The 14609-nt window shown below is 46.9% G+C and overlaps 1 protein-coding gene across 1 annotated transcript; it reads left to right on the top strand.

Annotated features, from left to right (window-relative positions):
* The first annotated feature begins 7192 nt into the window (after window positions 1–7192).
* KRT4 (keratin 4) lies at window positions 7193–13682 on the top strand. Its single transcript, XM_059682979.1, has 9 exons — window positions 7193–7750; window positions 9307–9521; window positions 10416–10476; window positions 10821–10916; window positions 11445–11609; window positions 11861–11986; window positions 12409–12629; window positions 12888–12922; window positions 13032–13682. The coding sequence occupies exons 1-9, from the start codon at window positions 7268–7270 to the stop codon at window positions 13202–13204; spliced, it is 1575 nt and encodes a 524-aa protein (XP_059538962.1). The 5' UTR covers window positions 7193–7267; the 3' UTR covers window positions 13205–13682.
* The last annotated feature ends 927 nt before the right edge of the window (window positions 13683–14609 follow it).

The raw sequence follows: 14609 nt of genomic DNA, 5'->3' as shown, positions 1-14609 counted from the left end.
GCTGTCTGTCTGTGGCTCCAGTCTGTCTTGTCTGGGGAACGGAAATAGTCAATTGATTAACTCCATGATGGTTGAGGCAGCAACAACCACATGCTCACTATGCCCCAGTCATCATGCTGAAAGCACATTAGCGCAATGTTATCAGCACTTTTGGCCTTGGCTCATACTATCTCCCTTGTAGAGCTCATAGAAGGCTGGAGGGAATATGTAAGTTGCTCAAGGCAGTACCCAGGTACTGAGCAGCAGCCTATCACCCAGCCCATCCCCTGATGCTATTGAGCCCTCCGCTAACTCTGTGGGGTAGGTAGCATGCTTGTTTAGTGGAGAGATCTTGGGCTTCAGAACTAGGCAGACTTGGGTTTAAATCCCTGCTCTGCCACTTATTAGCAGTGTGACTTTGGGTTAGTTACTTAACCTCTCTGAGTGCCAGTTTCCTCCTTTGTAAAAGCAGGTGTGATGAGAACATGTGTAAAGCCTCTGGCTTATGAGGACTTCAACAAGAATTGCTTCCCTTTGCTTTCCTTCTCTCTGGATTCTGGTTTCCCAGCTCATCATCTTGGAGTCAGATGATTTTTCTCTCTCAGCCTTTTCATCCAGTCATCAATAAAAATTCGCATTTTTCTGTCAACAGCAGAATACACTTCTTCTCAATGGTATATGAAACATTTTCTAGGATAGATCATATGTTAGGCCAGAAACAAGTCTTAGCAAATTTAAGAAGATTGAAATCATACCGCATATCTATGCTGACCATAATAGTACAAAATTAGAAATCAATAATAGGAGGGAAACTGGAAAGTTCATGAATGCATGGAAACTAAGCAGCACTCTCTTGAACAACCAATGCATTAGAAAAGAAATTAAGAGGAAAATAAGAGTTTCTTGAGACAAATGAAAATGGAAACATACACATCAAAACTTATGAGATGCAAAGAAAGCAATTCTAAGAGAAAAGTTTCTAGCTATAAACACATACATCAAGAAAATAGAAAGAACTCAAATAAACAACCTAACTTTACACCTCAAGGGACTACTAAAAGAATAAACTAAGCCAAAATTTAGCAGAAGGAAAGAAATAATAAAGATTAGAACAGAAATAAATTAAATAGAGAATAAAAAACAATAAAAAAGATTACCAAAACTAAGAGTTGGTTCTTTGAAAATAATCAAAATTGACAATATTTAGCTAGATCAACCAAGAAAAAAAGAAAGAGGACCCAAATCAACAATATTATAAGGAAAAGAGGAGACCTTACCACTGATACCACAGAAATACAAAGGAGCCCAAGAGGCTACTATGAACAGCTGTGTGCCAACAAACTGGACAACCTAGAAGAAATGGATAAATTCCTAGAAACACACAACCTACCAAGACTGAATCAGGAAGAAATAGAAAATCTGAACAGACCTATTATTAAGAAGGAGATTGAATCAGTAATAAAAATCTCCCAACAAAGAAAAACTACAGGCCAGTATTCTGATGAGTATAGAGGCAAAAATTCTCAAGAAAATACTAGCAAACCAAATTCAGCAACATGTTAAAAGGATTGTACACTATGATCAAGTGGGATTTACCCCTGAGATGCAAGGTTGATTCAACAAACACAAATCAATAAGTATGATACATTATCTTAATGAAATGAAAGATAAAGATCAACATTTGACAAAATTTAACATCTGTTCATGATAAAAACTCTCAACAAACTAGGTATAGAAGGAACTGTTTCTCAACTTAATAAAGGAGGGTGCTTTCAGGGGGTTTTAGATGGCTCACGGAGCCCTCCTGTGCACCAAGCAGAGCATCTGTGCATTTATCTGTTTTACAAGTGGGACTGGGCATTTTTGAGGGCAAGAATGACTTTGCTGCAAAACATGTTGGGTAGCCCCTGCTTGCACATGTCCAGCGTGGATGACCAGGAGAGGCGGCTCTCTACCCCTGGGAAGGGGGGACCCTGTGCACACCCCCTCAACCCCATTTCCTAATTCTAAGGAGTCCCTACCCTCTCATTGCCCTCACTGGTTCCTTCCCAAAATGCTGACTAGTCTTCTCTGCAGTATCTGATCCCCAAGTTGGCTCTGGCTCCCCACAGAGTGACTCAGGCACAGTGGGGCTGCCAAGGGCAAGGCCAGGTGACGGTGACCAAAGGTGACCAAACCGGTGAGGGCCCAGGCCTGGCCAGGGTGGGCGGGGTGCTTTGCCACACCACACACCAGGTTTGGGGCTGAGAGTGAAAGACCTCAGGATTCCCGTAATCCCAGGGCTGAAAGCAAGGCTTGCCTCCCTCACCCAGAGAGTCCTGAGCAAACATACCCGCCTGCCCCTGCTCCACACCCCTGGCAGCTGCTCATCCCTCTTGACATCCTTCTGGCTCGTTGCCAGATGAGAAAGGGTCATGGAGGACAATGACCCTGTGGGGGTGGGGTGGGGAGCAGTTTTCAGCCGTTGCAGCCAGGTAGAGTCATGTGGCCCAACCCCTTGCCTCTGGCTCAGGTAGGCAGGAGGCATCTCTCCCATTCTCAGGGAAAGAAACTCTCTTTACCTCTCTCACTTTAGGGTAAATGCTCCTTGTATAAGAAGTTCTTCCTTTTATCGAGCTTAGGTTTCTCATGCTATAGTTTGAGGATTTTGGGAACTTTGGCAATTCTGATTTAATAACAATCAGAATATGGCTTTAGACTAGAACTTCCTTCCTGTTTGGTTTGGGTTTATTATAGGATTTGCAATTAGTTAATTTGGATTTAGTTAATTGGAGGACAGAGAATGGCCCCTCCAGACAGTGTCATACCTTATTGAATATTTGTAGGATCAGGTCCACATAAGCCAAACAATCAGTCATGTGACAAGATCAAGGACAGAAGGAGCAGAGTTGCCTCTGTGGGAAACGCAGTGTGCTGCCCACGGCCCAGTGGCTGCGGTGGTGGACCGTAAACTACGGGTCTGTATAAGTTGCCATATAATTCCCCCCCGAAGGCTCTGTGTGAGACAGTCACTGATCTAAACATTGTGGTATAGAGGTTAAGGTTACCAGTTTGAAGTTAGACAGGATTGGCCTCCCACTACCAGCACTTCCTAGCTGTGTGATCTCAGGCACGATATACAACCTCTCTGAGCCTCAATGTCTGCAGCCCTAAACTGAGCACAGCAACACCTCTTTTGCAGGGTTGTGAGGAAAGGAAGTGTTACAAGAAAAGCACCCAGTGTCCAGTACATAGTGGCAGCTCTACATGAGAGTCCCTACATCAAAATAAAAAGCTCCTGCACAGCAAAAGAAACCATCAAAAAACGAAAAGGGAGCCCACTGTATGGGAGAACATATTTGGCAATGATACATCTGATAAAGGGTTAACATCCAAAATATATAAGGAACTAATACAATTTAACAGAAGGAAGACAAACAATCCAATAAAAAAATGGGCAAAGGACCTAAGTAGACACTTCTCCGAAGTGGACATACAGATGGCCAAGAGACATGAAAAAATGCTCAAAGGCACTGATCATTAGAGAAATGCAAATTAAAATGACAATGAGGTATCACCTCACACCTGTCAGAATGACTACCATCAATAAATCAACAAATGACAAGTGCTGGTAAGGATGTGGAGAAAAGGGAACCCTAGAACACTGCTGGTGGGAATGCAGACTGGCGCAGCCATTATGGAAAAGAGTATGGAGTTTCCTCAAAAAATTAAATATGGAACTGCCATTTGACTCAGTGATCCCACTTCTAGGACTATATCCTAAGAAACCTGAAGCACCAATCAGAAAGAATGTATGCACCCCTATGTTCATAGCAACACAATTTACAATAGTTAAGATATGGTAACAGCCCAAGTGCCTGTCAGTAGATGAATGGGTAAACAAGCTGTAGTACATTTATACCATGGAATATGATACAGCAGTAAAAAAGAAGAATCTCTTACCTTGTGAGATAGCATGGAGGAACCTGGAGAGTATCATGCTAAGTGAAATAAGTGAAGTCAGAGACAGACAAGTATCACATGATCTCACTCATATGTAGAATCTAATTAACAAAATAAACTGATGAACAGAGTGGATCCAGAGACATGGAAGCATAGAACAGAGTGTGGGATCTTGGAGGGAAGGCGGGGGAGGGTGGATGGGTAGGAGGTAATCAATCAAGGATTTTGTATGCATGGCCCATGGACACAGACAATGAGGCAGTGAGGGCCTGGGGTGGGGGACAGGGGTGGGCTGGAGGAGGTCACTGTGGGGGAAAAAGGGTCATATGTAATACTTTCAATAATAAAATATTATTAAAAAAATAAAATAAATGAGTCTCCTTTACTTAAAAACCACTGTGGCTTTTTCCTCATCTTACTTTTTGTCTAAGAGATGGTGTATAAATCCAGTTAGAGTTATCTTCTTGGAAAATACCTCAATCTTTGCTCCATAGTTTGGGTTCCTCACAAGCACAAAATAAGATTGATTGTATATTATATATTATTTCCCCGAAAATCCCTTCCCAACTGCTGCCTTTTGTTTTGGGCACTAGACACGAGTGGATGCAACTCTAGGTTCAACATACATCATTTCTCCTAGTTGTGGAGTGTCACTGCCACAGACTAAGAGACACAAGGGACATGTCTTGAGGCTTCATCTCTGCAGATGCAACCCCTCCTCTTAGCCAGGAGTGGGGAACGTCTGGCCCGAGAAAGCCGTAAAAGGCCTGAGAAATCATTTGGTCTGGCCCTGCCAAGGCATTAGGGGCGAGTTAATTAAATGTTTGACCAAATATAGCAGGCTAATTTTTAAGTTGATAATTTTGTATGGCCTGTGAATGATGTTATAAATATGAACATTCCCTCATCCTTTTAATGAGTATGACGTTTGGCAGGAAAAAGGTTCCCCACCCCTGTTAGCTTATAAATGTCCTTGGTGATCCCCCAGGGACAGCCAGGAGAATAGAGCCATGAAAAGGAAGGGCAGAGGTCCAGGTGAGGTAGCCAGGGGTCTGAGCCCCTGGGCCCTCTCTCAGGCTATGACCCTGATGACCTTCCTACCTCTTCTTGGGGCAGGAAACCAGACAATCAGACTCAGCTCCCCAAGGGGTGGTGCCAGGTCTCCTCTGCTCCTGCGGCAGCAGCTCCAGAGACCTGAAATGGCTCTACGTTCCTTACCAGCCGGGCCCATCCTTGGAGTCAGAGTGGAAATCAGTAGACCCTTGGATGCTGGACCCTCAGAGGCTCTTGGCCTGATCAGTCAGTTCAACCAGGTTTGTTCAGTTGCTGAATTCTGGATTGGCTGCTGCACAAAACAGACAAACTGACTTCATACCAGCAGGTTGGTGTGGGTGAGAGGCCAGGGAATGCAGAGACTTTGGGATCAGACTAATGTGGGTCCAAGTCCTGGCTCCACACATGCTCTTGTGTGACCCTGGGGCTCCTTTATCCGTTTTGGGCTTCCAGGCCATCGTTCAAAGACAGGGCTAATCATACTGACGGCATAGATAGCACTTGAGGAAGATTAAATAGTCACATGTACATGAAGCATCCCACACAGTGCCTGGCATAATGTTGACACTCACTCAATACTCATTAAAAGGATGAGGGAATGTTCAACCCCATTCCTTATAGGAGATGGTCGTGGCTATAGAATGCTCACTTACTACAGGCGAATGGACTTGGGCCTTCCCCCATGGACCTTGGATGGGGCCCGGGGCTTCCTGTTTTCACTGCCACAGCTCTTCCACCCACTCTTCATTCACTAAGAGGCCAGCTGGGCAAGGCAGGGGCAGCTCAGCAAAGGTGGAGGTAGCAGAGTCAGAGAGAGGGTGCAGATCAGAGGCAAGAGGAGGGCAGGTGGGGGGGAGGGTGAGAGTGGGAAGAGGAGAGGCTGGCAGAGGGGAGAGACCTCCCAGCCAGTCCAGCCTTCCCTGCACCCCCGTCCCCAAAGCCTGGATCCACTGACCAACCTCTTCTCACCCCTAGGGTCCTGCTCTCTCCCTTTGCATGGAGGGAGCTGTTCATTTTTGCCGTGATCAGCTTTCATTCAGTCAGGGTCAGCTCAGGCCTGGGGAAAATATCCAGATCCTGGTCACTGGTGCTCCCTAGATTTGGACCAGCAGTGTCGTGAGGAACTGAGAAGAGGAGACGGGTACAGATCTATCCAATGTCTCCTCATGAGTGGCAATGGCAAAGCCCGGGCAAGAAAAGAATGAATGTTACTGACCTACTAAGTGCCAGGCCCTATAAGTATGTTGTTTATTATCTATGAGGCAGGTTTCCCATTTTATGGATGAGAGGATGGGTTGAAAGGGTTCGGAGGGTTAGTTGACCTGCTCAAGACTGCACACCTAGTTAGTGGCAACAGGTGGGATTTGAACATAGGCCTGTTTGTTGCACTCAGCGGGGAAGAATTTAAGTTAGGGGTGAAAAGTAGCATTTTGTATTTGAAAACACTGCTTTGAGAAGGGGCTCATAGGTTTCACCAGTCTACCAAAAGGGTCCCCAGCACCAAAAAAGCTACAAGCATTTTTGAAGACTGGGACCAATTATGAGAAAACAGAACAGGCTCTGTCTTGGTGGAGGCAAGCACATGTCTGGGCAGCAAACGGAGCAGAGGTGAATCTTGACTTAGGTTTGGACGGCTATAGGCTATAATACAGATTTCCCCCTTGGTATGTGTACATGGGGCCAAGTGCACATGGAGGAATACTAATGACAATAATAACAAATATATGTGCAGCTCCTGACAGTTAACCAAGCAACATTTCTAATTTACAGGTGAAGCAAATGAGTTTCAGAGAGGGACTTGCTCCAGGTTTGCAGAGCTGGTAAGGGCAGGTTGTGCATTTGAACCCAGGCCCTCAGGTTCCAAATTCTGTGGAGTGAGAAAACAGGCGATGGGTTGTCTTGTCTGGAGCAGGGAGGCCACCGGCAGGCTGGTGAGACGGAAGGGGAGTGGGTGGGGGACCTGGGAGGTGGGGCCAGGCAGGGCCTCTGATGCAGGAGGCCCTGGGGCACCCATTCAGGTTCTCCTGGAGGGAGTGTGTTGGGATCCAGTTACCTGTGCCCTCCGAATGACTTCTGTAGGTGTGTTTAGTGACATGCTCAGCAAGTGTGAGAAGGATGGGCTGGTGCCAAAGGCCAAGCCCAGAAATGTTTCAGATTTTTCCTTTATGCCCCTGCAACCAAGCCCTGCTGCTCCAGCACATATAAGAGACCCAGGCTAGCGCTGAGGCATTCACCGGCCTGACCCCTCTTGCTTCTCTCTGACAACTCGGAGCTCACTCTCCTCTCTCCAGCCATGATCTCCAGACAGCAATATGCCCGAGGCGGGTCCCAGGGCTTTAGCTGTGGCTCGGCCGTCGTCGGTGGGGGCAAGAGGGTTGCTTTCAGCTCGGCCTCCATGTCTGGGGGTGCAGGCCGTTGCTCCTCTGGGGGCTTTGGCAGCAGGAGCCTCTACAACCTCGGGGGAAACAAGAGCATCTCCATGAGCATGGCCGGATGCCGGCAAAGTGGTGGCTTTGGGGCTGGGGGAGGTTTTGGGGCTGGTGGCTTTGGTGCTGGTTTTGGCGCTGGCAGCTTTGGTGGTGGATTTGGGGGCTCGTTTGGTGGACGGGGTGGCGTCCCCGTCTGCCCTGCTGGGGGGATTCAGGAGGTCACCATCAATCAGAGCCTGCTGACCCCACTCCATGTGGAGATCGACCCCGAGATCCAGAAGGTCCGGACTGAGGAGCGAGAGCAGATCAAGACCCTCAACAACAAGTTTGCCTCCTTCATTGACAAGGTGAGCATCCCCTTGGCCAGATAAGGTGGCAGAAGCCAGGGTTCCTAGAGTCCCGGCATCTCAGACCTGAGCCTGCCATGGGAAAACCACTGAACTACTTGGGCCTCCATTTTCCAGCTGTTGGAGGTGAGTCAGTGTTCTGAGTCTCTTGTTTTATGGCAGGTGGGCTGTCAAAGTAGCTAAACATTTGGAGTTTTCTAGATGTGCTGTGTGATACTTGGGAAATCATTCAACTTTTCTGGGTCTAATTGCCCTAGCTATAAAGTGGATTCATAGTTTCCCTCCTTTTTCTCAGATTTTGGTTTGAAAATAACACAGTTAATAATTTAATAATTAACTAACAATTGTAGTTAATACAATAATTTAACTGTCAGCACGTCTGTTGTAACAGAAGAAAACTGGGCTGGTTTCTCAAATAAAAAAGAGGCTGACTTCAATGGCAGAATCTAGGTCCCCTCCTAACTCTGGGCAAAATTGCTTATCTGGGTCTGTTTAAAGAGATGAGAGGATGGGTCTCTCCTGTTCTTTTTGTAGTCCAACTTCCTTTTGCATACAAGGTTAGAGATTCAAGTCCTCAAACTCAATTGCAGTTAAGTATGACGGACGATAGCAAGCAGATTAGCCTCAGAGAGCTGAAGTATCCAATGAGTAATAACTGAATGTATAAGTGTAGCACACTCAGTCAAGGATGCCCCGGGTCTCTATGCTTCCAAGTCTTAGTCCGCTTAGCGGTATGAGGCAAGGATGAACAATCTTGGAATAGATTGTGTGGGATTGTTTGCTCTCCTTGCTAGTTTGAATAAACCAATAGTAGCTTAAAAGGCTTTTTTGCAACTCTAGGGCATACAGATATAACAGCAAGACCAAAGGTTTGGTGCTTGTTTCATCTCACCTTTTTGGTTCAAATTGTGATCAGTTGCCCTTACCTGCTTTTATTTTAATTCTGAAGCACATAAAGTGGAAATGTCATGCTAAGCTGCTACCTTGATTTATTTGTCTAGATCTTTTCATAGCCAAAGGGAAAGTTCTGGGAAGTCCCCTTGCAGAACTGAATCTTAATTAAGTATCCTCAGCTGTACATACATTCACAGGGACATACCAAGTGCATTTATGAGTAAGCGTTTTTAAAAAATCTGCAGTGAATTTATCATTCCTTTGGTATGGGTCTGAATCACTTTGAATGCAAGCACTCAGACTATGGGTGTATCCCCTAATTTTGTTTTATTTTGTTATTTCATAGAGGTTCAGTGTTCTTAGCAATTCATCCCAGGGCCCCTGGATCCCTATTCAGGAAGTTGTTCTTGCTACATGGACAGGCTCTGCTGCTCTGTCTGTGCTCTGTTCTTCACAACCCACTGGGCCCACTTGTTGCCAGGAGCTCACAAGTGGGGATCACCATGTTGACCCAGTGATGGTTCCTGGAGTTGCAACAGGATGGCCCTACTTGAATGGCTCTTGGGCCCCCTGTTTGACTTGGATTGAAGGGGTTGGTGTTGCCATGGCCAACTCTCCTGTCGAAGCTTCAGGCCCTCATTCTGTACCTTTTTGAAACACAGGTGCGATTCCTAGAGCAACAGAATAAGGTCCTGGAGACCAAGTGGAACCTCCTCCAGCAGCAGACGACCACCACATCCACCAAAAACCTGGAGCCCTTCTTTGAGGCCTACCTCAGTGCCCTCAGGAAGCAGCTGGATTCCTTGGTCAATGACAAAGGACGCCTGCAGTCTGAGCTGAAGACCATGCAGGACAGCGTGGAGGACTTCAAGACCAAGTACGTGGGGGAAGAAAGAGGGGATGCCATCTCACAAGTCTGCCTGGCCATGTCCCAGACTTCCTGGGCTCCTTTCCAGTCATTTAGAATCCCAGGCTCTGAAGATATCCCAAAGGTATCAGGAAGGTCCTCTAGTCTACTCCCCTGTATTGCCACGGTTACATTTTAATGGGGTAAGGTCTAGCAATCCTAAATTCCCAAATATAAGATGAATGATACATTCAAAGAGCTGGGTTTGCCATATACAAACAAGATTAGTTCAAACAGATGAAAAATACAATACCATGAGCAGAAGAATATAGGTTGTAGAGACAGATGGATTTGGATTAAATACTGATTCTTTCACTTGCTGTGTGATCTTGAGTAAGCTTCTTAACCTCTCTGAACCTCAGTTTCCCCATATTTAAATGGGGATAATAGTCCTATCTTATATGTTGAGAATAAATGAAATTAAATGAGGAAAAGAAAGCAGGTAGCAATGGACATATAATGAACATTCAATCCATAGTAGCTCTTATTATTATGCTGACTCATTATGGGGTGCAGCTGAGAAGATACCAACACACTCAGTTCACTCTCACATGAAACAAAGAGAACTCCTATGGAAATAAAATCAAGCAGATCATTGCCGGTTTTCCCCTCATATCTTATCTCTTGAAAACAGTCTTTTTAAAGTTTGTTTTTCACTTCTCTGAATAAAACAGGTTCTAGACTGGTACCTCATGCCTGGTCATTAGTCAATAAACGTAGGTTGAACGAATATTTGTATGAAATGGGGAAATGTAGCCAATTAGCTGGATATTTCCAAATAGATGTTTGAAAGGAGTAGCAGGTTGTTGAGAAAAACTAGCTCACTGTGGGGTTTCTGTCTTTTCCTTTCCATCTCCACCCCAGGTATGAAGAGGAGATCAACAAACGCACAGCTGCTGAGAATGACTTTGTGGTGCTCAAGAAGGTAGGGGATAAAGGAGGCTGGGAAAGGGCAGTGAGCACACCCTTCCCTCCGGAGTGGTCTTTGGCTGGAATCATGGGGTTGGTCCATCTCTGCCTCATCTCCACCACATTTGATACTATCCAGATCTAACTGAACCAGGTCCTAAGCAATTAAGGCTGGGAAAAAACCCTGTTTAAATAATTAACATCCATGTCTGCAGATGGCTTTAGAGGCAGAATATGTCAAATGGCTTCGTTCCTCACTACCTCACCTGGTGCTGAGAAGCCTTTCTGTGTCACTTAACATCTGCTGCCCCCTGATATAATTACTGTAGCGCATCTCTTCTCCCCACTCTTCCTCTATAGGATGTGGATGCTGCCTACATGAACAAGGTGGAATTGGAGGCCAAGGTGGATGCCCTTAATGATGAGATCAACTTCCTGAGGGTCCTCTATGCTGCGGTGAGGACTCCATTGCCCCCTCTATTCAGGGAAGGGAATCCTCCATCTATGAGGCTGCTGGTTGGAGTTCACAGTTCTTTGAAAGGACTCTAACTCTTTACTTCAGGGAGGTGGGTTCTCAGCAAGGTCATGGATAGAAAGAGGTAATGTGAGAGGTTCTTAAAACCAGATGTCTTAGAAGAGGTGATTAGATCTAAAGATTGCATGGGATAGAGTTTATTGCCATTTAGCATTTCTCTAGTGAAATGAATCTATTCCATTTTCTTTCATCCAATGAACTAGCTTCCCACTGACATGGATTGGCTGATAGTCCCTGGGGAACAGTAAGGACTCCAAACATTGCTTTCCTGTCTTGAAATGTCACAACCACTTGATTTATACATAGAAATTTGCCCCACCACATTGGGAATGCTGACTCTGCTTCCATCTGAACCTGTGGCATGGCCATTTCTGTGACGACAGCAGATTCCTGGTCTCAGAGAAGGGAAGGCTCTCCAGGTGGCCTGATGTGAGACATTTTCCCTGTAGGAGCTGTCCCAGATGCAGAGCCACGTCAGTGACACTTCCGTGGTCCTGTCCATGGACAACAACCGCTGCCTGGACCTGGACAGCATCATCGCTGAAGTCAAGGCCCAATATGAAGAGATTGCTCAGAAGAGCAAGGCCGAGGCTGAGGCCCTGTACCAGAGCAAGGTGGGTCCTGAAGATTTCTCAGGGGTTGGGAGTAGCTTCTGGGGCTTTGCTTTTGATGTCTGTGAGCAGGCAATTATCAGCTCGAGTCCAAGAGAAGTCAGAGATGAACTGATTCTTTGAGGTCTGATTTGAGATTATGTGACATTTTGTTTTATTCCTTCCACCTGTGGCAATTCTTGCTGGGATGATCTGAGAATAGACCCTACTCAGACACCTCTGACCCCTGGTTCCCTGTGTCTCTTGTGTCTTAGTTCCAGCAGCTCCAGACCTCAGTTGACCAATATGGCGACAACCTGAAGAACACCAAGAGTGAGATTGCAGAGCTCAACAGGATGATCCAGAGGCTGCGGTCTGAGATTGAGAACGTCAAGAAGCAGGTAAGTGTCACCTCCTCCCAGCTGCAGTACACGGCCAGGGCCTAACAGATGTCTCTACATGAGATGAGCAGATAAGGCATGAGGCCAGAAGATCCTGAGCTTGTCTGCAGGGGATTTGTAGCTCTTTACATAAGCCATACCCAGATCTTCTCAGCAGTCTCCTAGTTAACATGACATGCCAGCCCAGGAAATGAGATTTCTTGGCTCTTTTTCATTGGGTTTTGCTTTTTAACCAGTTTGGTGGGGGCATTGGTGGGCCCTGGCTGGAGTGGATGAAATGCATAAGAAGGTGCATCAGGGAAGGTGGGGAGAAGGACAGACAAACCCTGACATGTTAAGTCCAGAAAACAGGAGAGGGGACAGATGTAGAGGTCTTGACAGGAGGACACTGACGATCGTCTGTCTCATGCCCTTGTCTACAGTGTCAGACCCTGCAGGCCTCCGTGGCTGATGCTGAGCAGCGTGGGGACCTGGCCCTGAAAGACGCCCGCAGCAAGCGCGCAGAGCTGGAGGCTGCGCTGAGGAAGGCGAAGGAGGAGCTGACCCGGATGCTCCGGGAGTACCAGGAGCTCATGAGTGTGAAGCTGGCCCTGGACATTGAGATCGCCACCTACCGCAAGCTGCTGGAGGGCGAGGAGTGCCGGTGAGGGGGGGCAGGCAGGGCGGGAACATGAGGAATGGAGAGGTCTGGGGCTAAGGCAGGTCCGGGACACTTCCGTGGGGCCACCTGCTTTAATGCTGCTCTGGTGCATTATGAACAAGCACAGTGTTAGATAATAGGTTCAGAGTCAGGCCTTAAATTTGCCTTCTTAACCATGGGAAAGGTGCTCTACACCTGCTTATTGAATGAAGTGTGGCTCTGGGCTCTGCTGTGGCTCATTGCTCTTTCTCTCTCCCACAGAATGTCTGGAGAATGCCAGAATGCTGTGAGCATCTGTAAGTACCTTTGGTTCCTGCCGTGCCCATTTGTTCACCCTGATTTGAGCTGCAACTCTTGGTTGCCCACATTGTTGGAATAACCGTGTCCTTTGCTTCTCTCCCACAGCCGTGGTTGGTGGTGCTGCCAGCGCAGGAGGCATTGGTGGAGGATTAGGAAGCTGCTCTGGGTTTGGCCTGGGCGGTGGCTTTGGCTCTGGCTCTGGAAGCGGCTATGGGTTTGGTGCTTCCAGCAGCAAGATCATCTCTTCCACCACCCTGACCAAGAGATCCCACCGATAGAGGAGATGAGGTCCCTGCAGCCCCCTGAGCCCAGCTGGGCCCAGTCTTGGTGTCTCTGTGCTTCCTTCACCTCCATCTTCACGCTCACCTTTCTGGGACTCATCTTACCAGTGTCACCTCAGTGCCAGGGTATGGACTCTGCCCTTTTGGAGTTTGGTAGTTTCTTCTCAATGTGGGCTTGGTGACTTATCTGGAATGGGAAGGTTGTCAGCCGACTCTTCACCCCATATGGACAGAGGAGAACACAACCACACGCTTCATCTTCAGAATAATTGGGATCATATATGTGCCCTCCCAGCCCAGTGCCATCTCCTACCAGATTCCAGATATCTCTCTACATCAGGACCAACTCCTTCGTCACTTGGCAGCAACTGGCCCTGCAAGGTCAGGACAAGAACCACTCAGTGTCCCATCCAGCTCTTCTCCTTCCTTCTATCCATCTATGGGTGAATTTTCAATAAAATGCTTTTGTCATTCACTCTGAGCAATAGTTCTTGTTCATTAGGAAGAAGTCTCCCAAATTCAGGTGAAAGTAAAGGAAGCTGGGGCTTGAGGGGTCTGTCTGTGTAGATCAAGGTCATCAGTTAATTTTTCAGGTTTCTCCTTTTAAAATACTCAGATTATTGAGGGAGAAGTGTATGGAGCCTGAAGGCTGCTTCAGGAATAGAGGCACAGGCTCAAAACAATCAACAATTATACAAAGATAAACCATTGTAGGGAATCAGGGCTGGGCCATCTCAGTGCTGAGCCTGCAGTGAACCTGGAGGGAAGGGGTCCAAATCTGGGAGGTGTGGGGTGTAGGAATGGTATGAAGAAAGGCAGTCAAGAGTCTATGGAATAACTGAGTGTTTATACTCAGTCTATCTAGCAAGGCCTCCCTAGTTACGAAATTCCATGTGTGGGCCTAAATCCCACCAGACCAGCAAGGCTTTCAGAAACTTGTTCTAAGAATTAACATGGTCATGGTTGTTGGATGGAGGAGCGAAAGCTTGTCCTCTTCACAGAGCTTTGGTGCTGTGCCCCCTTCTCCAGCTCCTCAGGTGACTGTGATGATGCAAGAGTGGGAGGCGGGGGGCGAGCAGTAGAGGGTGAATCTGCCTGATGGGCAAGCCCTGGAGATTCCTGTTGGTAAAAGGCAGAATGGGGGTGAGAGCACTCGGAGGTGGAGGTTTGGTCATAGCTTTTGTGGACACCCTGTTTCTATATTGGGCCAATTCCAGGATACCTGGAGCAGCATAATCTTCCCTTCACTAGAGAAAGACTGCATAGCTCCCCATGTGCAGTCTGACACTCATTCCCTTGGTCATCCAATTGGTGCTTCACACCTTTGACTTCTGGGGCATTCATTCAGACTCCAATCCCTCCAGTGTAGTGCCCATGGGGCCCTGATTGTGTGCACATAGAA

The sequence above is a fragment of the Myotis daubentonii genome, chromosome 2 (genome assembly GCF_963259705.1).
Source record: "Myotis daubentonii chromosome 2, mMyoDau2.1, whole genome shotgun sequence".
Lineage (NCBI taxonomy): Eukaryota > Metazoa > Chordata > Mammalia > Chiroptera > Vespertilionidae > Myotis > Myotis daubentonii.
Note: the sequence above shows the minus strand (reverse complement) of the source record. Positions and strands in the feature narration are given on the sequence as shown.

Excerpts from the sequence above, each read along its gene's own strand:
- KRT4 (XM_059682979.1), top strand. The coding sequence starts at position 7,268 with ATGATCTCCAGACAGCAATATGCCCGAGGCGGGTCCCAGGGCTTTAGC. Across the intron at positions 11,610-11,860 it reads AGGCCCTGTACCAGAGCAAG|TTCCAGCAGCTCCAGACCTC; the intron begins GTGGGTCCTGAA and ends CTTGTGTCTTAG. Across the intron at positions 12,923-13,031 it reads CCAGAATGCTGTGAGCATCT|CCGTGGTTGGTGGTGCTGCC; the intron begins GTAAGTACCTTT and ends TCTCTCCCACAG.